Raw genomic sequence first — 21604 nt, 5'->3', positions numbered from 1 at the left:
TAATATAGAGGAGCTATGATTATTTGTTTCTCTAAAGAAATTCAGCACAAGTAAATATTAAAACAACAGAATATTTAACCTGAGGAAAACACAACTATGAACAATTATCTCTTATATATTTGAAATATAGATTGCCCCCCCCCTCCAGTTTTAATCAATGACTTCATATAAAAATGAATATAAACTTTTGTCATAAGATATGATTTGTGTTTTTTACCTCTACTATTAGCTAAGCAAAAAAACAAATACACACACACACACACACACACACACACACACACATTCAGAGATGGATGCAATGACCTGCACTGCTTTGCGTGACTAGAGATTTGGAAACACGACGATTTAACACAATGTCAAGCAATCAATGCGTGGATATCTGCCTCTCTGCACAAGAGCTTGAAAACGTATACACACACACACACACACACACACACACACACACACACACACACACACACACACACACACACACACACACACACACACAGTCTCTCTTTCATAGGAAACAAGAGCAGCTAACCTTTGACCTTTACCATTCAGCCTGTCTGGAAAATACCAAGCCTGGAATCGATCAGCCGTCCTCTCCCCCAGACACCCCACCCTCCACCCCCGCCATCTTTATTCTCTCCACTCACCCTTGACTCTCCACCCTCCCAGTCCCCTACTCCCCCCACTCCTCCATCATCACATAATCAACCCGACAGCAGTGACGCCATGAGCGTAGAGCAGGCTTTTAGGTTTTAGTGTATAATCACACACAAACAGTCATGGGGCGTACTCAGGTAAGGTGATGTATCAAGGTATTGAAGAAAATATCTGATTTATGATCATTTGATTCAGTCTCATGACGATTTAAGATTATAAAAACAGTAATGAAGAAATTCTATTCTCGCAAGGTGAAACTTTGTTAGTGCACACAAAATGTAATGTGAATTATCTGTGTGTGTGTGTGTGTGTGTGTGTGTGTGTGTGTGTGTGTGTGTGTGTGTGTGTGTGTGTGTATGTGTGTGTGTGTGTGTGTGTGTTTTGGGAAATCAAATGCAGAAATTCAAGGTGAAGAGCGTTTGTGTGTGTCCCGTCCTCTGCTCATTTGAATAATGACCACATAGGTTATAATTAATGAGTCTTTAGTCTGACCAGCACTAAAAGTATATGTGTTAATGGCAATACATTTGAACTGAAAGGTGCAGATAAGTGTTGCATCATGATGCACTACAGGCGAATGTCTGAATTCAAATTCTACTAATCCATGCATTGTTATCGAGAGCTTCCATTTCTCAACCATCCATCCAGAATGTCTGCAAAAATAATAATAATATATTATTATTATTAATATATAAAAATAGTATTATATAAAATTAACATATATCCAAGAGCATTCAATTCAGAACTATTGGAACATAATTTGAAGAAGAGTTTTAAAACTGATGAAATGGGAGGAACTGCAAATGAACAAACAACCCTAAATATAATGGATTTACACACACTATGCTCTAATTCTACAGCGTGAGAAGGTTTGCTGTCTGCTGCATCATGGGTAAAATGTGTGCGTGCACCTGCAGTGCTCTTGTCTCTTCTTGTTTAGTGTCCTCTCGGGTCTGTCCTGTCATGGCTGTCCACTCCTTGTAGCACTGGAGGACAGGCTGTTTTTTCGCTCTCGCTGTCAGCCAGAGTTTTTCAAGTGTTGGGGAACATTCAACGCTGTCGGTGAGTTTGTGACTCAGGGAAACCATCGAGTGTTGAGTGTACCCGTACACTTGAGTTCACATCAGTACAAAACACAGGCCGCCTTGCTTGCATGCACACTTCCACAGTATATACATGCACTGTACATTATGATCCTCCACATCTCCACAGCCCTGAGGTGTAACTAACAACAATGGCTGCATTCCATTCAGGCTTTACGGTGCTGTGAGAACTAGTTCATTCTCACGTCTCACTGATGTGGTTAAATGCCACCTGAGTTCCACCAATGACAAACTAAAAGGTCTGCCCTGAAAATATGAGTTCAAAGATTTTCAAGTGATTGCAGTTTTATTCTAGTGCAGAAAGAGGCCATGATGCACCAGGCTACTAGCCATGCAATTCAGTAATGTGCCATGATACGGGTCAGTGCAGCAGATCTGTGGTACTGATGTGACAGTGGTCATGGCACCGTTTTACAAAGTGCAGTGCTACATGGCACTGATATTAAGATCGTATCGACATTATATACCATCAAATTAAATATAAATGACTGTATGGTCATATAACATTGAGGGACAGTGGTATTACTGAAGTTGATAATAAGCCAATTCATAGGAGTAATTTTTTTAATGAAAAACAATTCCTGGTTCCATTTTCAGTAGTGGCATGCAATCTTTTTTAATCCTATACCAGGTGACCCAGGCTATTAATCGCAGATACCAATACGATACTGATACATTGCACATAAGCTTAAGAAATGTATGTGCTGCATGCAACCTCTGAAAATACACTGAGGAGAAGAATAAACTGTTACATAGGCTTATCCATCCATTCATTCATTATCTATGTCATCAATCCTCTGAGGGTCGAGCCAATCTCAGCTGACAATGTGGCAAGAGGCGGGGTACACCCTGGACAGGCCACAAGTTTATCACAGTTACGTAGTATTATTTAAAAAATACCTTTGATATTCAATAGCTACATTTAGTGAGGTTTGGTTTGTTACCTGTAGAATAAGTCATTTAAAATAGATGTGTCAGTATTATTTATATACACAGAGGACTGGCTGTGATGCAGTCATTTCAGTTTCCTGGGCTTTGAATTGATGTGAGTTGATCCCAGGGACACAGATCTCTCCCCAAGTGGAACTCAAAATGTGCCACCCTGATTTTCATGTAGCTATTTATTGCAGCATTCACACATACTTACTTCCCAACCATATTTATTTAAATGTTTGAATGAAGCAGCGTTCTGTGGTTTGATGAATTGGGGGAATTCTCTTTTGTTTAAACATTAACACACAATCTTATGCTTAGACAGGCGTGAATCCCTTTCCCACGGTCAGTGATCGTGATAAACATGGCCAGCTACTGTCTCACTCTGGATAAGACCTGCCACTGCCGATAGGACTCTCAGTGAAGTCGGTCCCTGCAGCACTCTTCTTCTCCTCTTCTTCACACCACCACTGCATCACCTCTTCTGTTCTGGATTGGCTTCAAATCTCAAATGATTGACAATGGTTGTGTGTCTATTGAGTCGATGGTCAGCATCTTCAGTGTTAACACGGTGGCTCACTCATTTATAGAGCCATAGTTTGCATATGACTGTGACAGGCAGAAAGAGAAGTAGTTCTTATCAGCCCGGTGTTATTTAGACTACACAGTGTAGTTACTACTCTGTCTCTGTAGATGATTAAGTACACAATCTTCCCAAGTTACCAAGTTTAAATCAATCAAGTATAATGAGTATTTTTATGTAATTTCAATCTTTAAAAATTGTTTGGGATTTGCACACCACTAATCTTTATATGTTGCATGCCAACTTAAGGTCATAAACCTCAAAATATTTTCAAATATTTGATAGATTGAAGGATTAAATTCTGCATTTTATAATGATAAAACTCCTTTCATGTGTAGAAGACGAGTTATTATTCGAATAATCTGTGTACACCGGCACGCATGTGAGGACATGATCACACATATGCAGATGCAAAGTGAATATCAAAGTTCACCGAAGCTGAACCCCACACAAAGCCACGCTGCGATTTGCCTCGGCACAGGAAGTGAATGTTTTATTCACCTCCTAGCTCACACAGATTTAAAGTGAACAGGAAGCGAAGGTTAGCCACTGATACATAGTATGGACAGGGATCAATGCTCGTGTGGAATAGGAAATAACAAGCGATGGTAATTACTCGCCAGACCAATACTGACACTGGTCTGTTCTCTTTCTTTGTCAGAGGCTGTTTTAGCCAATGAACACGGTTTCTTGTGTTTTCCAGAGTAAATGGGAAGAAAGGGTTTTTAGTAGTGCAATCTATTCAGTGTGTGCTTGGGCCAGCAGTGAGAACACTACATGTGTTACTACAGGATAACATGTAGTAATAAGTGAAAAGTCAAAATGTCATAGTAACATTACAAAAAATTAATGAATAATGTGGCATCATGATGCTCTGCAGTATTTTCATTCCAGAAATTGCATATTCTCTGTATATTTATGTAGAACAGAACATTTTAGAAATGTGCTTATTTTTGAAATTCTAAATACATATTAATAACTGCCTGTGCTTTATCCACAGATTAATGACAGAGAAAACAACTGACAACCGATCCATTCCATTAGAAAGAGTGCAGATGTTGGATAATGAAGCAGGTAACAAGCTGAGTGTGTGTTTGTGTGTGTGTGTGTGTGTGTGTGTGTGTGTGTGTGTGTGTGTGTGTGTGTGTGTGTGTGTGTGTGTGTGTGTGTGTGTGTGTGTGTGTGTGTGTGTGTGTGTGTGTTTGCACAGTTTGCAGCTGTGTTTGTGTTGGTAGAATCAGATTGGCTCTAATTAATCTCAACTGAAACCCATGGAATGGTTGGAATGAATTGAGGAAGGTGGTGCCGCAGACTGTTTGCCATCAAGGCAAAAAAAAAGCAGCTGCAGTCCCATTCAGATCTGAGGCGCTGTGGTAAGAGCTGAGTGAATCGTTTATTTATTGATTGATTGGATTTTTCAAGTCAATTAATTGATAAAGACATTTTCCAGATGAATGAAAACTGTTCATGTAATGCTAATTGTGTGTGCACATGCTATTTAACACCATATAGATTGACCTGTTTATTTTATTGTTATGTTTCAGATATGTGCAGAAATCTGAAAGGGCATAGATGTTTTTCAAGTGTAACATAAAACATAAAGGTAGAATTTGGCTGCAGTAACAATTCCTCCTCTCCATAAAGGCTGAAAGTGATCTCTTCCTAGTTCGACTGTAAATGGATCAGGGTGGGAATTACCTGTTCAATGAAACGTAAATAAAACATGTAAAAGAATTACCAACCAGCTTCCATAGGCAGCAGGTAAAACAAAAAACACATTTTGACTGTGAGAACATGCAATGAAAACATGTCTGTGTTATTGGCTCATCCCTACATTTCATTAAAAGCCTGATGTGTGCACCGATCCATCTGTTTCACACGTCAGAATAATTGCTTCCTTATCAACGGTTCCTTGGGAAAAGCTGGCACGTGACAGTCCTCTACCAGAGCAGGTTTACGGTTCACATTCATCGCTGTCGGTGGGTTGGTGATGCTGTCAACTCGCCGGTCGATGGATGACAACCGTGTCCATGCATGGCCACATTTCCTGAAGAGCTGCCCTTGATAAGCTGTATCAGCTGTGGAGTCGGTGGTTTGTTTGTTTCATATGAAATACCTTGTACCGTAGATCCTGACGTAAATAAAGAAATTGGGACAAAATACTGAAATTGTGGCGTATTTTGTGTTACAGTGGCAAGAGTCACTAGTCTCAGCAGTGCAGAAAATAATGGAGTTGTGGACTGTTAAGCAATTTTCAGACATGACTCCCAGTGGAACTACTGAGAATTGAGTCCGGACTTTCTCCGAAGGTTGCCTTTCACACATGACCATCACAGCAGGAGATTCTCCACTCAGACAAGTTCACAACAGCACAGAAATCTCTGCAGCATAGGATGTAACATATAAATTCAATGGGGAAGATCATGGTTGTTTGTTTCGGGCACATCAACACTGGCATCGGCCCTCATCACCAAAAACTCTCGTCCATGTCTTCTACATGTAATGCACCACATTTCATCTTGAGATTTTGTTTTTGTTTTTCTTCAACCAACCTTTCTCTCTCCTGGAGAAAGAGAAAGAAGAAAGAAGAGAGAAAGAAGAAGAAGAGGAAGAAAAAACAGACAAAAAGGAAAAAAAGCCCTAACTACATCATTCATCCTCCTTCTCTCATCCCTACTCTCATCCATTCATCCTACCTCCCTTATAGCTCCCCTCATCCCCACATCCCTTCATAATAATAATAATAATAATAATGATGCCTGAGATGAGACCCCCCTTGGAGTCCCCCTACTGTATCCTCTCAGACCAGCCTATGAGACGCATCTTCACCTCAACACCTTCACTCAGTGTCCATTATTTTCTCCTCAACGTCTAATACATCAATTTCCATTCAAACCCTTAAATCATATTGTTGGTGAAATATAGTTAGTCTAACTGTGGATGGATGAATATCTAAACTCTTTGACATTGCTTTGTAACTTTCAGCTTTATACAATCAATAATTCTCGAATGGAAGTTTTCTGAATTAGTTTTCTGGCAGGTGGTTTGTAAAATGAGTTTTAAGTCGATTTTTTTATTTTTATAAGCCAAAGTAGTTCTAGGGTTAGGGTTACGCTATCTCCACCTCCTCCCACTATCCAGATCTGAAGCCAAAATATCTTGGATACAAACGTTTCCATGTCTGCACGTGGCGATCAGGGGATGGAGCCTCAGGTCCTGTCGACACATGAGTCAGTCTCAGCTGTCAATCATGACGTTTCACTCTGTTTTTGCAGCATTAAATCACTAATTAAAACCTAATTTGGTAGAAGAATGAGAACTTGGACAAACATCAGTCTTATAAGAACTGCCTAAAATTAAATAAAACCAGAGTGACTTTTTAATTTGGTCCATGTCCCATCTTTATATACACCATGGATTTTATTGATGTCATAGGGTGTTCACATACCATGAATCAATATGAATGATGTGCTGTATTCAATATTAACCAGAATATTAGTTTACCAGGTTGTTAGCTCATTCGTACCTGGAAATTAAATAAATATCAAGCATAAAAGCGTTCAGTTACTTTTCTTGCCATTAGAAGTTCTATACTCAAATTTAAATGTTTTTGAAGGTCAAATGAACGTACAGGGCAAAAAATAAAATGCTGGTATTAAGAAATAGAAAAATGTATGCGAGGCGGACCAGTGCTCAGAGCAGCAGTGAAATTAATGTGAGAAATGGAGGCTGGAGATTAAAACATGGGTTAAATCCGACGGACAACAGCTGATACAAGGAGACAGTGTGGGGGAGGAGAGATGTTTAGATGAGGAAACACATTAGGAGTGTGTATGTTTACAGCCTCCAGCTTTTCAACAAGGTCACTGAGCATGGTGCGTCACATGAAGACACAAGAACTGCCCTCCACCATGGAACTGAGTCAGAGTTAATTGGTGCTGACCTGTGACTGACTGAGACACTGACATGTGCATGAGACATTTGGTCCAGTCTGTGTTGCTCATTAAGATAATGTGCAAAAGACGAGAACATTTGTAAACTGGATCCCAGATCTCCTAGCTGGTGTGCACAGTCAAACCCAAATGGATCCATGGGCCATTTAACCATTTATAGAGTCACACTAGGAGGATGGATGTAAGATATTTATTATATATATATATATTTATAAATGATTCATCCACTTCAACGTCAAGAAAGCAGCCAAAGTCTTCACCAGGAACACACATTTCTAACAGATACATCACCACCAAATGTAAGGGACTTTTAGGAGTGGTGCATGGCTGCATGAGAACCTCCCCTTTAAAACTCCCCCCCTGTGCACAGACAGGTGAATCCCTCCTCCAACCCTGACCTCACAGCATGGGCCTTGATTCTGATTGGGATTCTTCAACCTATATGATTAGTACAAAGACATGAATTGATGGTATTCTCATATCCTCTCTTGCTTTGTGCTTTGCTAAGGAAGCCCAACTCTGCCTTTAGACAGCGGCGCATGGATCAGAACCTGGGCTGCAAAACAAAGACACACAGCAAAATGAAGAGAGCAGCAACAATGTTCACATATTAGGTTGAATCGTACATGCACAGAAAACCTGCACACACATGAACAAAGCTGAGCCTGGAGACACATGGTGGTGGCTACATGTGACATACATAACCTACAGAGTGGAGGCGCACTCAGACACACCTGCCTTCAATCAGCACCTTAACACACACACACACACGCACACACTCGCAAACACACACACACACACACACACACACACACACACACACAAATAATCTGGGTAAAATGGGTTGTAACACACAAACATAATTAATAGATGCAGTAATTGCTTTGTGTGAGTGAACAAGACAAAACCGATGTTAGCTCACTTTAGACTGAAAAGGTAATGTATGGTCCAATGCATTTTATTAATAATAATGTTAACATCTGTGAAATGACATTCAGGAAAACATCAAAATTTACATCAAACTACGAAATATTTAGCTAATAACATTTACCTAAATGACAAAATAAACTTGATTATGTTATGCTTCCCAGAATATTTTCTTTCTAATTCAAAACACAAAAAGTACAAGACTCAATTTGGTCCATGTATACACATATATTAACAAAAAAAGATTCATACCTACATTTACAAAGATTTGTCTGGTGTGATTAGTATAAATATTTACAACTTGAAACTGTCATTTTTCATCGGTTATCCTAGATTTCTTTTAATTTGAACAACTTTTCCTACAAACTGATTACATCACTGAATTTTTATTAGAAATGATTATCATTAAATGCTGCAACTTAATTTAGTGAATCACTACGTGGAAAATAGTTAAGTTTCTAAAATGCAGGAAGCTCATTATACACAAACTTAGCACTGGATTTATGAATAGCAGGTGCAAACCAATCTTGAGCCTTGTAGCCAATATTGATGAAACAGAGATTGCGCTCTCTGTATTGAAATGTGCAGCTTTTCAAATTGCAGCAGTTTTAGTTTCTAGTTTTTAGTTTCATAAATAAATAATATATTCAGTATTTGACACCAGGTGGTTGGTGATGTGAAGTTTTGAAACAGCATGTGTCTACTACTGTCCAAGTGATACCTTTTACATATCTTTCCCAAGGGGTCAAGGATGTGTTTAGGGGAGACTTGGACTCAAATACTGGCTGTAGGACTGGGTGTGACACCGGATTTAAAGTAGCTCGCTGTCTTAAACTGGACTAAAAGTTAAAAGCCTGCTCCTGACCTCTACTGGACGAAATGAGCATTACTCATCATGATATGAGAGCGTTGGCTGGAATGGAGCTACATCGCTAATGGGGTTCAAAATGTCATGTTTTTTCCTGAAGGTGACATTTGAGGAAACGTCACGAGGTCATTGAAGTCAGTATAGTTGTCCGAAACGGATCCATTAGGATGGATATGGACATTTAAGGAATGTAAGAGTCCTACTTGGTAAAAATACATTTCTCTGTGTCACAGTTGTCAAGTATGGAGGGTTTCAAGGGCCCAAACTAAAAATATAAAATACATAAAGAATTATATAATGTGCTCAAAGAATAAATTCATAATAATTTCGGTGTCACTCAGGGCTGATATCATTCCTATTTGCTCAGCAATGCCCTCAATCACATGTAAAAAGGCATGAATTAGCATTTGCCTCCATTTGTTCAGCTACAGCAAACATTTCTACTATTGTAGCACACAATCCGATCCATGGGCGCCTTCTTCTTCTTCTTCTTCTTCTTCTTCTTCTTCTTCTTCTGCTTCTTCTTCTTCAATTTGATTGGTGGTTAGCAACCAGATGTGCGCTGCCATCTTGAATTAGGTAAAAGCAGTACATTCAAGTTCAACCACCAATCAGAAGCTTTAACCCGCCCCCCGGACTTTTGATGACTGAAGTTGACATTTTTCAAACACGATGAAGCTTTCACTCCAGAGGATTGTTTTTTACTTGTAATGGTGCATTTCTATATTCTTGAATCAGGAGAGCGCCTGTTGTTGGTACCTGACGCAGCCTGACTCCCCCTCCCCCTCCCTCCCTCCCTAAATGGGAGGTCTGTAAAGTGGACGGTCTGTAACCGAAGCAGTTCCTCAAAAGGAGAAAGAAAACCCTGCCACTTCTGATCAGACCAATCGAACAGCAGAGGAGTTGAGGCATAACTTTCACCACAACGTGGATTCAGCTTCAGAACTTCATTAAGCAGAGTAGGTTGTGTTCACATGCAGACATGCAGACTGGAAAGCTAAACTTATCAGTCTCATTGATTGGCCTGTGGCTTGTGATTTCAGGAGCTTTGGCAGAGGCAGCGGACAACATGGAGGTAAAAGAAGCAGCCTCAGTGGTGAGAGATGAATGGCAAAGGATTGAAGATGCATATTAGCAGCACGATTATTAGAATAGTTCACTGTTTAGCTAGTGTCCCTCACCAGAAAACTATCATTGATCAGGTGCTGCTACTCTGATCTGTATTTCTCTGTATGGTATAATATTAACACAACAAACAGAAGACGATATTTTATGCTTGGGCACTGGACCGTAAACTTTTATTGACTGTGATAGCAACAATAGTTGTTAGTGTTTTTCTTTAAATATGAAAATATGTAATATGGAAATTCCCTCAAAATGTCCCCCAAAACATCCTTTGATGAAACACAGGCTGTATTATAAGACTTTACATGATATCATTTTGCAGCAGCAGTATAATGCAATATAATAAATAATGCAATATATATGAAATACATTGCAATGTGTAAAGTGTATTATGGTAGCACATTTCAAATTTAAATCCATCCATCCATTATCTATACCACTTACCCATTGAGGGTCAGGCTTTCACAACAACTGTATCTTAGTTGTCATCAGCTATTCCCAAAAGGAGGTCAATTAGTCGATTGATTGCGGGAGACATATTTTAGAGATAGGACATTTGGTGTCGGTGATAGGACATTCAGAGAATTGTCGTCTGCCTTCCTTGTCCACTCTGTTGGCGCTTCTTGCTAACTTTGCGGCTGCTAGCGTGCATAGCGTTGGTATAGTTGTTGTACTTTAGGGCAGCCTTGTTTATAGCAGTTGACACTTTTATCTGCTCTGGTAAAATATTTCCACATTGCTGATTTTAGACAACTGCTTGTCAATAATAACAGCGCCCCCTGCTAGATGTGGCTTGATAGTTGACTAGTTGAGTAGTTCTATTCGAGACTTATTCGAGGGTTGCAGGGGGGCTGGAGTCCCAAATTTGAATTCAACTTTGAAATTGAAATTAGACTAATGAACAATCTCAGTTTCCATTCAGTGTGCTGTCTAAATGAGTTGATTTTTTTCCCCACAGAAACCCATCGATCAGTCCCCCTCTCTGTGTGCTGGTGAGCAGGACTATGTTGACAGGAGGAAAAGGGTCGTTCTGGAGTCACTCAACAGCCTGGGAATCAACTGTTCTGCAGTAAGAAAGAAACTGCTCACACACTAACATCATTTCTGTCCGTCCGTGTCAGCCTGGCAAGCACCCGTCAGGAAGGTGCATGTAAGGTAGTCACTCTGCTGGTTGGTGGAGTAAAGGAGTTAGGAGGAAGTTTATGCTTCTTAGTTGTTCCGCTTTGTACCTGTTGTTGCGTTTTGCTGTTTGTCATGCTTGAGTGAGTTGTACCTTTGTGCATTGTCTCTTACTTTATGCCCTCACGCCACGTCAAATATCATTTCGCCTGTGATTTCGCCTGTGAGTTCATAGTCCACTCCCTGCTCTGCACCACACACAGACAGAGTTAAGCTGCTTTCAGACATGCGCTGAACTCCAGAGATCTGTCTATCATTTACAATTTCGCCCTGTTTTTTCTGTTCTTGTTTTTGTTGATTGGCATGTCAAATAATATTTGTTTCATGTAATTTTGCAATTGGCTATAAAGGGTATAATGAGGGAAAGTAGCATGAACATCCCAACAACCACAGGAAATTCTAAATACAGCAATCCTTTCACTTTCACATCTCATTTGATATGGAAGGATGTTTGCATTGCAATATTACAAATTCTGAGATCATATCTGAAGGAATTTAGAGTTTAAATAGCAAGAAACCCAGAAGCCAACAGTAACCTCATAAATATCCCAAACAATGAAGTTGACTTAATGAATAAATAATGTCGTTCTCTACAGTATTCTGCAATTAGCTTAGCCGCTGTCAGATTTACTATCTCTCCAACCAGGACTGGGTTCCCCACATCGCTCTGCTGCCATCAGGTGGGGGTCAGAGGGCAGCCGTGGGTCTGATGGGTTCCCTCTCTCAAATGGAAAAGGATGGTCTGCTGGACCCTCTGCTTTACATGGGAACAGTCTCTGGGTCAACGTGGTAACAATCACAGTTTCACACATATAATCACGTTTGTGTAACGAGAGCTGAACAGCTGCTGATGCATGATGGGACATGTCAATGTGATGATGGGATATAATTGGCATATTATGATATTTATATGGGGCTGGAAGAGTTACTAAAAAAATACCTAATTACAGAAGATAACTACCAAAAACAAACCATTTTATACTCAATAATGATTTCATTGGATGTGTTAACCTGTCTGTCTTCCTCTGATAGGTCCATGTCCACCCTGTACAGTGACCCGCAGTGGAGCGGCAACATGGACAGAGCAGTGTCCACGATGACAGGTCCTGGGGTCGAGCTGGAGCAGGCTCTGGCCTGGTTGGACAAGAGGTCAAAGGAGGAGCTTTTCTCTCTGTCTGATATCTGGGGGGTGTTAACCTCTGTTGGGATCATGAAACAGGTACCAGTCCATACACACACACACACACAAACGCACTTTTACTTCCTGTTTGGAAACACACCCTGTTACAATGATTGTACACACAGTCCTTTAGAGAAATATCTTGTTTTTCATCAGATGGACTTGCGGCATCTTTCCGACGACGCCAGCAGGAATGCCACAAACCCTTACCCCATCTACAGCGCCATAGAGAAGGGCTGCCTTTTAGATGGGCCTATAGAAGGTATATACATGCATATGTGGCTTGGGAGAAAGAGCGGGTTGTCCACTAACTCAGAAGGTCTGAGATTGGATCCCAGTCTTCCTCATTCTGCATGCTGACGTGTCCTTGGGCAAGACACTGAACCCCAAATCGCCCCTGACACCCAGTACTGTGTGAGTGATGTGTGATAGAGAGAGTGCTGCACAGAGATGCAGTGTATGAATGTCTGTGTGAATAGGTGAATGGTAAAACTGAACTGTAAAGCACTTTGAGTGGAAAAGAAAAGTGCTTTATAAATACCGACCATTTCCAGAGCTTTTCTATGCACATGTCACCGCAGGGTCTAAGTGAATCACCGACTGAATAACAGCAAGTGTGAAATTCACTCTCTGTTTCGTAGGGAAATGGTTTGAGGTGAGTCCTCATGAGGCTGGATTCACAGAGCTGGGTGTCTTTGTTGAAACGTCTCTCCTGGGCAGTAAGTTTCAGAGCGGAGAGCTGCAGGAGCAGAAGACAGAGATGGACATGATCGAGCTACAAGGTGTGTGTTTACATGTGAGAATGGTAACAGCAGGATGGATCTGCAATCAGTAATTTACAGCTCAGCAGCAGCTTTTATTTTGAGGTGAAAAAAAAAGTGTTTACTGGAGGTATGAGCAGGCAACTCTTTGTCATCATGTTATCCTTATCCACTTTATAACGTGACACTGATGTTACTTTTGTGTTTTCAGTTTGTTTTGCTGCCCCTAAGAGGCAATTCATCTCATGATAATAATAATATTGATGTTATATTAAAAAAAATTGGCTTTAAAATATGACAAAATCATATATTTGAAAGAAGGGGAAAAATTTAGTAAAGTATTTATTAAAATACCAAAATATACCTTGAGTTAAAAAAACTACTGGAAGTAGAGTTAATGAACTCAATGAAGTTAATAAATAAATAATTATAATACAATCTTGGAAATGTTCCTTCAAATTATCTCTGTGTAACAATAAATATTTATTACTGTATACCAATATCGCAGTTTTAAGAGAAATCATATTCAGTTTGACACGTAAAAGGCTGCAACAGATTTGATTGACAGTGACCCAATCATTGTTAAATATTTGATTCTCTAAATAGGCCTCGCCCTCTGAATACCAATGAGAAGAGCACAGAGAAAAGCAGAAATAAAGAAATTCTCTCGTGAAGCAACTCAAACTGAAACTTTGGCAGAATAATGTGTGTTCATGTAGGATCTCATCACCCACGGTGCAACAAGTGCATTTTTGCATTGATGGATTGGCATGAGTGTTGGTCATGCATGCCTATGAGTCGTCATTTTCAAACTTGTGTGTGTTGAAATTGTGCAGGTGTTCTGGGTTCTGCGATGGCTGTTACCGAGGTTAACAGAGAGCTCATCCTTCCCTGGTTGAATGGTAATCACAATCACATTTCTATACCCACGCAGGAAAACAAGAAGTCATAGTATCGTGCTCCACTATAACATGTGTGAGTTGAATGTCTTACACGTTTGTTCTCTCCCTGTGTGTGTGTTTGTGTGTGTGTTTGGCTCAATGCCCGGACATATAGACAGAGATGCTGACGAGTACTTGCGTGTATACAACACCCTTGACAAACTGGTGGCCATGATCAGAAGTTCCACAAAGGATCCTACCACTCTTTCTGAGCTGAACACGCTGCAGAAAATACTAGAAGGTGATGGTCCTGCTCAGATTACTTAGTTTTACTCTTTAAATCCAGTTGTTTTGGCATCTGTAAGCTCATTTGTTAAACTGCATTGACAGCCAAAGAGGAATGTTGTCAACGTTGGATTTTTCTTGTCAGTTATGTGTTTTTTGCCTGTGATCATGTGTGATGCAATAAAGACTGCAGAGTGCCCATTACATTCTCTGTTTTCCAGACAAGGTAAATTGTATTCTTTCTCCGTTGCTGGAGTCAAAGAATATGGAGGAAAGAAAAAAGATTTTTCATCATTTGAGTCAGGAGCTCCTGGCGGTAGTAGACACCTGGAGCCAAAGATTGGGGAATGGTCAGTGTGAAAGTATTGTAGATATACTAACTTTATTTACTTGATTGAAATGAGAGGTTAATGCATCTATTTGTTATCAATGTGTTTCTCCCAGTCGCTGTAATCCTTAAGCAAGTCCTTCCCCTGATTATGAAGTGGGAGTGGGGAACAACCAGGAACTTCCTCTACCAACACAAAGGTGAGATTACAGACCTCATCAGCAACTATAAGAAAGAAGTTGAGTAATGCTTGAGTTCAGTCACTGTCACACCATGGTTTCCATCAGCTGTTTTCTGTGAAAAAGATACAAAACACTGCACAAATCTAGCACAGCACTTAGGAGCGGAGGTTAGTGGACAACGAAACAGAGCTAAAGAGAGTAAATATTGAATTTACATTTGACGACGTGCCCCGAAACGTGACTCCAGCTAAATGCTAATGTTGCTATGTGTCTACTGGAAGTGGAAATAACTGTTACCTCTCTTCCATTATGATCCCTCCCATGGAGGTATAAAACGTTTACTGGTGACCATAGACTGTAAATCAAGAGGAAGACACATCTCCACCTCCGCCCACTATTCAGAAATGAATCCAAAATATCCTGTATTTCAACCCTGCCATCGTGGTGGTGGATTGTAATCGTGGTGTCAGCTGATCATGGACTATGATTAGAAAAAGACTGCTTGATATACAATATGCCATACTCACACACATGTAAATATTGTAATTCTGTTGATGTGTTCAGTTACACGCGGCCTCTATAGCACTAATGCAGTCGCATTGTTTTATTTTTGGTTGTTTTTCCTAGTTTCATACTGTTTGCATAGCATCCAATGGGTAATTATAACCAAACGTAGCAGAAGAATTTGCACTCCAACAAAAATCAGTGTAACTTCATTAGAACAACCTAAAATCACAGAAATCATGATTGAGAAAAATGTATTTGACACGTAGCTTGACTTTTTAGTTTGGTCCATGTCCCATCCACTAACAAGGAGGCGGCAGAGTTTATGACCTATATTACAGCCAGCCATCAGGTGGCAATTGAAATGCTTTGGCTTGACTTTTTGGGAGCAGTTGTGTCGTTCATCTTTATATACAGTCGATGCTAGTTACATAGTTATGAATAAAAAAGTAAAGAAACAAATACAGTAAGTGAACAATGGCATTGATTGTCTTATAATGGTCCAATACAATAAAGACAAAATGGTAAGTATATAAGTAAATAAATAAATATATAAAAGATTTGCTTTAAATAGTGATTTAATAGTTAAATGATGGTTAAAAAATGATTTTGCTGGTCAGATGCTCCACCTTGCCTTGGCGCCGAAGAGATAATCCACCTGGTCGATGCCGGGCTGCTGATCAATGTTGCCTACCCTCCTTTTCTGGGAGAGAAGAGAGACATTGACCTCATTATCGTACTGGAGTACAGCGCTGGAAACATGTTTGAGGTAATGTAAAGAGTGTGTGTGTGTGTGTGTGTGTGTGTGTGTGTGTGTGTGTGTGTGTGTGTGCCTATACACATCAGCCAGGGGCATTGTTTTAAACCATGGGCTTAACTAATAACAACCATATTAGCTAAATGTGGCTCGTAATGAGAACTCACCAACAAGCTTCACCTTGCTCTGCACCTGCATACACAGTATATATCAAAACTGAGTACACACAATATCCCCCAAAAAATTCTGATTCCAAATGGTATCACCTTACACAAATTGTATGTTTAAATAAGTTAAGTTAAATTTAAATGTTAAAAAGTTGACATTTCTACATGCTCAATGAATCCTGGGCTAGGCTGGGCCAGCGAAGGATCCGCCCATTGGAGCCTTTGTTTCTTGCTGATGAAAGGCCGCATTTGAAGGAGCCTCCAAAATGGGACAGCCTAGTTGCACCACTTTGACGCAATCGTTCAATTGTAGCCTCCAAAGGATGCAGCCCCTGAATTGAGATACAGCTACTGTCAGTCGCTTCACAGTAAGACAGGAAATAATAAGTCCAAATACTATAACATTCCAAAAGGTCAAAACAGAAGATTTCTCAAAATAAACCAAAAGACCTCAACTGACATTAAAAGTCCACAACAAGCTCCAAGCTCCAAAACAAGTCCAAAAAACTCTCGGGGGCAGAATAATGACATTATGACAAAGTGGTACCTGTGATTTATGAATTAAAGGATAACTGAGTTATAGCAATTGCTAACCAGTAATTTGTTGCACACTCAACAAGTTCAAGGCTGGAAAACCATGTGAAACACTGCTGTTCGCTCCTGCGCTCTCCTCAGACTCTGACTCTGGCCAGAGACTATGCTGCGGAGGTAAAGAAGCCTTTCCCCGAGATAGACGATCAGGTCCTGGAGGAGAGAGAGTGGCCAAAGGACTGCTACGTGTTCGAGGGAAAAGAGAAGGAGCCAACAATCGTCTACATGCCGCTCTTCAATAGACGGAACTGCCAAGGTCTGTGACGCACACATACGCACACTTGCAGATTTGTTGTAATGATTTTTCATCTTAGATGCAGAACTGCTTATAAACATGATTTAAACTTCAATGGACAGAAACAAGATGAGCTGTGTTTTTTATGGTGCAATATGGACACAGTTTGTTTCCTGTGTTAAATTAAATAGCTTCTAGATTTAATAGGTTAGCACAAATGAACAATACCTGTCTCCTTCTGTTAATCTGAAAGCATTTCTCTCAGTGGAGGTCAAGATTGATTTCACATTAATTCCATGAATATGAAAACAAAGACAACACAAAATAGCATTTGGGGTTGTGTGTGTGATTTATCATCCTCAGTGCTAATAAGCACATGGTAGCTTGTTAACATGCAAAAATGGAGCAATGCTTGCGAGCTAATTCAGGCAGCCAACTTGAGCTGCGCTTCTCCAATCATGTGATGTACCTCACTCTCCACAATCATCTATAATACACACCCACCTTATTAGGCAGTCTATTTAAGCAGATAAAATTTCCCATCACTCCCTTTGCTTGCCCCGCCCCTGCGTCAGTATTTCTGCCAGTTGCTTCAGCCCCTCCAGCACCCCAGCATCCAGCTAGGCTCCGACGGGGGGGGGGGTTACAAGTATTTGCTCATCAGTCCCATCATAACTATGTAATCATATCGGGGTGAGTGACTAAGTCTGAGAATAGACGCCAAACACTAACCTGTTCTACTGTTGCAATAAATATTTAAATGTGAGTTGTCTGACTGAACTGAAGTTGTAAACGTTTCAATTAGTTATTTGATGCTATTAAAACAGGCTGTGACGTCATGATTGACAGCTGGACAGACTTGCGATTGTTCAAGCGCATGTTACATTACATTACATATCATTTAGCTGACTATTTTATTCAAAGCGACTTCCAATAAGTGCGTTCAACCATGAGGGTACAAACCCAGAACAGCAAGAATCATGTAAGCACATTAGCTTCAAAAAGCCAAACTACAAGTGCTACATGTAAGTGCAACATTTAAGTGTAAATTTTAATATAAACACCAGAGTAGACGGTGGTTATTAGACATCATCTTCTTAACCAAGGTGTAGTTGGAAGAGATGTGTCTTTAGTCTGCAGCTGAAGATCTGTAGACTTTCTGCTGACCTGAAGTCAATGGGGAGCTCATTCCACCATTTGGAGCCAGGACAGCAAACAGGCGTGATTCTGTTGAGTGGTTAGGTGTCCCTCGCAGTGAGGGAGCAGCAAGCTGATTGGCCGATGCAGAGCAGTGTGGAAGGGTGTAAGGTTTAACCAATGACCTGGATGTAGACTGGACCCAATCTGTTCACAGCATGGTACACAAGTACTAGTGTCTTGAAGCGGATGCAGGCAGCCACTTTTAACCAGTGAAGAGAGCGGAGGAACGGTGCAGAGTGAGAGAACTTCGGTAGTTTGAAGACCAGTCGAGCTGCTGCATCCTGGATAAGCTGCAGAGGTCAGATGGCACTAGCAGGCAGACCAGCCAGGAGGGAGTTACAATAGTCTAGGCGTGAGATGACCAGGGCCTGGACCAAAACCTTTGCCGCCTTCTGAGTGAGAAGGGGACGTATTCTCCTGATGATGTGCAGCATGTATCTACACGATCGGGTTCTTGCAGCAATCTTGGTGGGAAGGGAGAGTTGGCTGTCGAGTGTCAAATCCAGGTTTCTTGCGGTCTGGGTGGGGGTTGCCACAGAGTTGTTGATGGTAATAGTAAGGTGATGGGTGGGAGAGCCCTTCCCTGGAAGGAAAAGTAGCTTGGTTTGTCAAGGTTTATTTTCAGGGGGTGTGCGGACACCCACTGAGAGATGTCAGTCAGACAGGCAGAGATTTGTGCTGCTACCTGTGTTTCAGACTGGGGAAAAGAGAGAATTAGTTGGGTGTCATCTGCATAGCTTTGGTAGGAAAAGCCATGTGAGTGAATAACAGAGCCAAGAGAGTTGGTGTACAGAGAGAAAAGGAGGGGACCAAGGACGGAACCGTGAGGTACCCCAGTGAGTGGACAAGGTTCTGACACAGATCCTCTCCAAGTTACCTGGTAAGTGCGATCGTTGAGGTAGGATGAGAGCAGGGAGAGTGCAGAGCCTGAGACACCCAGATCCTGAAGGGAGGAAATAAGGATCTGGTGGTTCACCGTGTCAAACGCAGAAGAAAGGTCTAAAAGGATGAGGACAGAGGAGAGAGAGGCTGCTCTAGCAGTGAGAAGTTGCTCAGAGACAGCAAGGAGGGCAGTCTCAGTTGAGTGGCCTGCCAGACTGGTGAGGATCAAGAAGGTTGTCCTGGTGAAGATAGGAAGAAAGTTGATTACAGATAGCATGCTTGAGTGCTTTGGAGAGAAATGTATGCATGTATTGACACAACCCCAATACTGCGTCTCCACTCCACCTGCACAGAATCTGGCTTCAAATTATGTAAAAAGTGCAAGGTGGCGGCATCTGTTTCCTGGATATTTTAGCTTAGTTTTTGAACAGTAGCAGGAAGTGGAGACACGTTGTCCATCTTTGTATACAGTCTATGGTCTGCCACCGTTTACACTCACAACCTCTGATGTGGCAGCATTTCACATCGTCGGACTGTTGAAGCTGGTTTGGTTTCACTTAGGTTTCATTTGATATATAGCACCTGTGGTCCACTTTCTGGATGCACCATGGTCTGGATTTGGATGTATGCTTCTGTGTTTCAGTATCTGACAACGCTGAAATGCATTATCAGGGCTCTGAATGTTGATGCTTGCAGGAGCGTGCACGGTGATGTCACCTTTATGTGTGCACATGATTTGCTGTACATAATCCCAAGTACAGCTTGACATGAACTGTGAAATAATTTACTGTACAGCATAACATATATATAAGTGTCAGGATTAAGAAACTAAGAACTTCCGTGTACACATTCTGCCAAATAATCTCCAAGGATTTACACCTCCAAACTTTTAAGATATTCTCAGGTATCCAGGTCAGACCTTGTAGATTCTCCCAGATAAACCAAATAGATACAAATGAATACAAATTATTCCTTGGCACAATTTGTGTTGCTTACTAATAGCTTTGTGAAATTAGCAAGCTGTCATAGAAGAGCAGGGTCTCATTTGATTAGAGCCTAATAAGCCTTCACTGTTTTCTATAGATGCAAAGGAGGTCGATGCAAAGATGAAGGAGTTCTCCACTTTCCAGCCTCCTTTCAGTGAGGCCAAGATCAAGATTATGTTGGAGACGGCGGAAGCTAACATGAAGAACAACAAGGAACTTCTGCTGAGGGAGATAAACAAGGCCGTTCTCCGCCGACAGAACAAGAGGTGAGGTTTGGCCGGAGTGTTACAGGAGGGATTGTCAAGCGAAACAACGACAGAGATGGTGATGATGGTGATGGTGATGGTGATGGTGATGGTGATGGGGATGTTAGTGATGATGATGGTATGATGAACAGAATACAAGTTTTACACTATGTTTGTCATAAATATCTCTAGATAAAATAATAATAATATATTAACATTAGATCAATCTGGTATTATATTTGAACCCAATGTTCATTAAGATTAAGCCAATGGAATTCTTCAGGCAAAGTATTCCCTGTTAAGAAAGCTCTTTATAGGTTTTTCTCAGACTAACCTCCTATGACACTCATGAATTATCTTCGTACTTGAGAGGAAATTCTAAGTATGATTAAATTGGTGAATGCCAAAAAATTATCTTCAATTGCTCGTACTACTTCTCGCTTGAGGCCCAGTGTGTGCATAATGGTAGAAGATGGACAAAAAAGAGTATCAATAAAATGAGTTCACGTCATAACCTGTGCATCACTGTGTGTCTGAGACAGAGGGAGATGTGAACAGCTGATGAATATTTATCGGACTTTATCGAAATCGTGTCTTTTTCTCTTTTTCTCTCCCTTCCAGGAAGTCTGTGCTGAACAATCCTTAATCATAAATGATTATGACTCAGTCTCTGACTTCATCTACATAAAGAGTTGGAGGAGAAGAAGCTCTCAGACAGACACAGGAGGCAGAAGAAGCACTAACCGCACCAACATGAGCAATACAGAATCATGTAATGCATGCATGTAATGATGTCTGCTAAGATGGCTGACACTAAATAAATGTTGGTTGCATGTGTGAAAGTAATTGTCTTCTTCAAGGGTTTACTGCACTGCACATACATAATTGGTTTGAGGACAAAATTATTTTTCCATTCCACTGCTGCACACTGGGTGATCACATGATACGATGAGGTCACAGAATGTCTGTAGCAGTCACTTAAGACTTAAACTGCACTAAATCTGTGACTCCTTGCGACAGATATCGGTAAAATTTCAAGGATAACACAACAAATTGGTTTAGACCAATCAGCGTCCTGCAAGGGAGGAACTACTGGCAGCC

The 21604-nt window shown here is 40.8% G+C and overlaps 1 protein-coding gene across 1 annotated transcript in view; it reads left to right on the top strand.

Moving 5' to 3' along the window:
* Positions 1 to 21396, top strand: part of LOC117766935 (cytosolic phospholipase A2 gamma-like) — a 23639-nt gene extending 2243 nt beyond the window's left edge. The window contains exons 2-16 of the mRNA XM_034594393.1: positions 4268 to 4341; positions 10059 to 10111; positions 11099 to 11209; positions 11966 to 12108; positions 12352 to 12538; positions 12656 to 12761; positions 13141 to 13281; positions 14097 to 14165; positions 14311 to 14442; positions 14648 to 14788; positions 14871 to 14954; positions 16061 to 16209; positions 17040 to 17211; positions 20356 to 20524; positions 21125 to 21396. Of these exons, the coding sequence (XP_034450284.1) occupies positions 4268 to 4341; positions 10059 to 10111; positions 11099 to 11209; positions 11966 to 12108; positions 12352 to 12538; positions 12656 to 12761; positions 13141 to 13281; positions 14097 to 14165; positions 14311 to 14442; positions 14648 to 14788; positions 14871 to 14954; positions 16061 to 16209; positions 17040 to 17211; positions 20356 to 20524; positions 21125 to 21149 (1756 nt within the window). The 3' untranslated portion in view covers positions 21150 to 21396. The remainder of the gene's footprint in view (positions 1 to 4267; positions 4342 to 10058; positions 10112 to 11098; positions 11210 to 11965; positions 12109 to 12351; positions 12539 to 12655; positions 12762 to 13140; positions 13282 to 14096; positions 14166 to 14310; positions 14443 to 14647; positions 14789 to 14870; positions 14955 to 16060; positions 16210 to 17039; positions 17212 to 20355; positions 20525 to 21124) is intronic.
* Positions 21397 to 21604: the final 208 nt, after the last annotated feature.

This window comes from Hippoglossus hippoglossus, chromosome 8 (genome assembly GCF_009819705.1).
Source record: "Hippoglossus hippoglossus isolate fHipHip1 chromosome 8, fHipHip1.pri, whole genome shotgun sequence".
NCBI lineage: Eukaryota > Metazoa > Chordata > Actinopteri > Pleuronectiformes > Pleuronectidae > Hippoglossus > Hippoglossus hippoglossus.
This window is presented reverse-complemented; position numbering and strand designations above follow the sequence as displayed.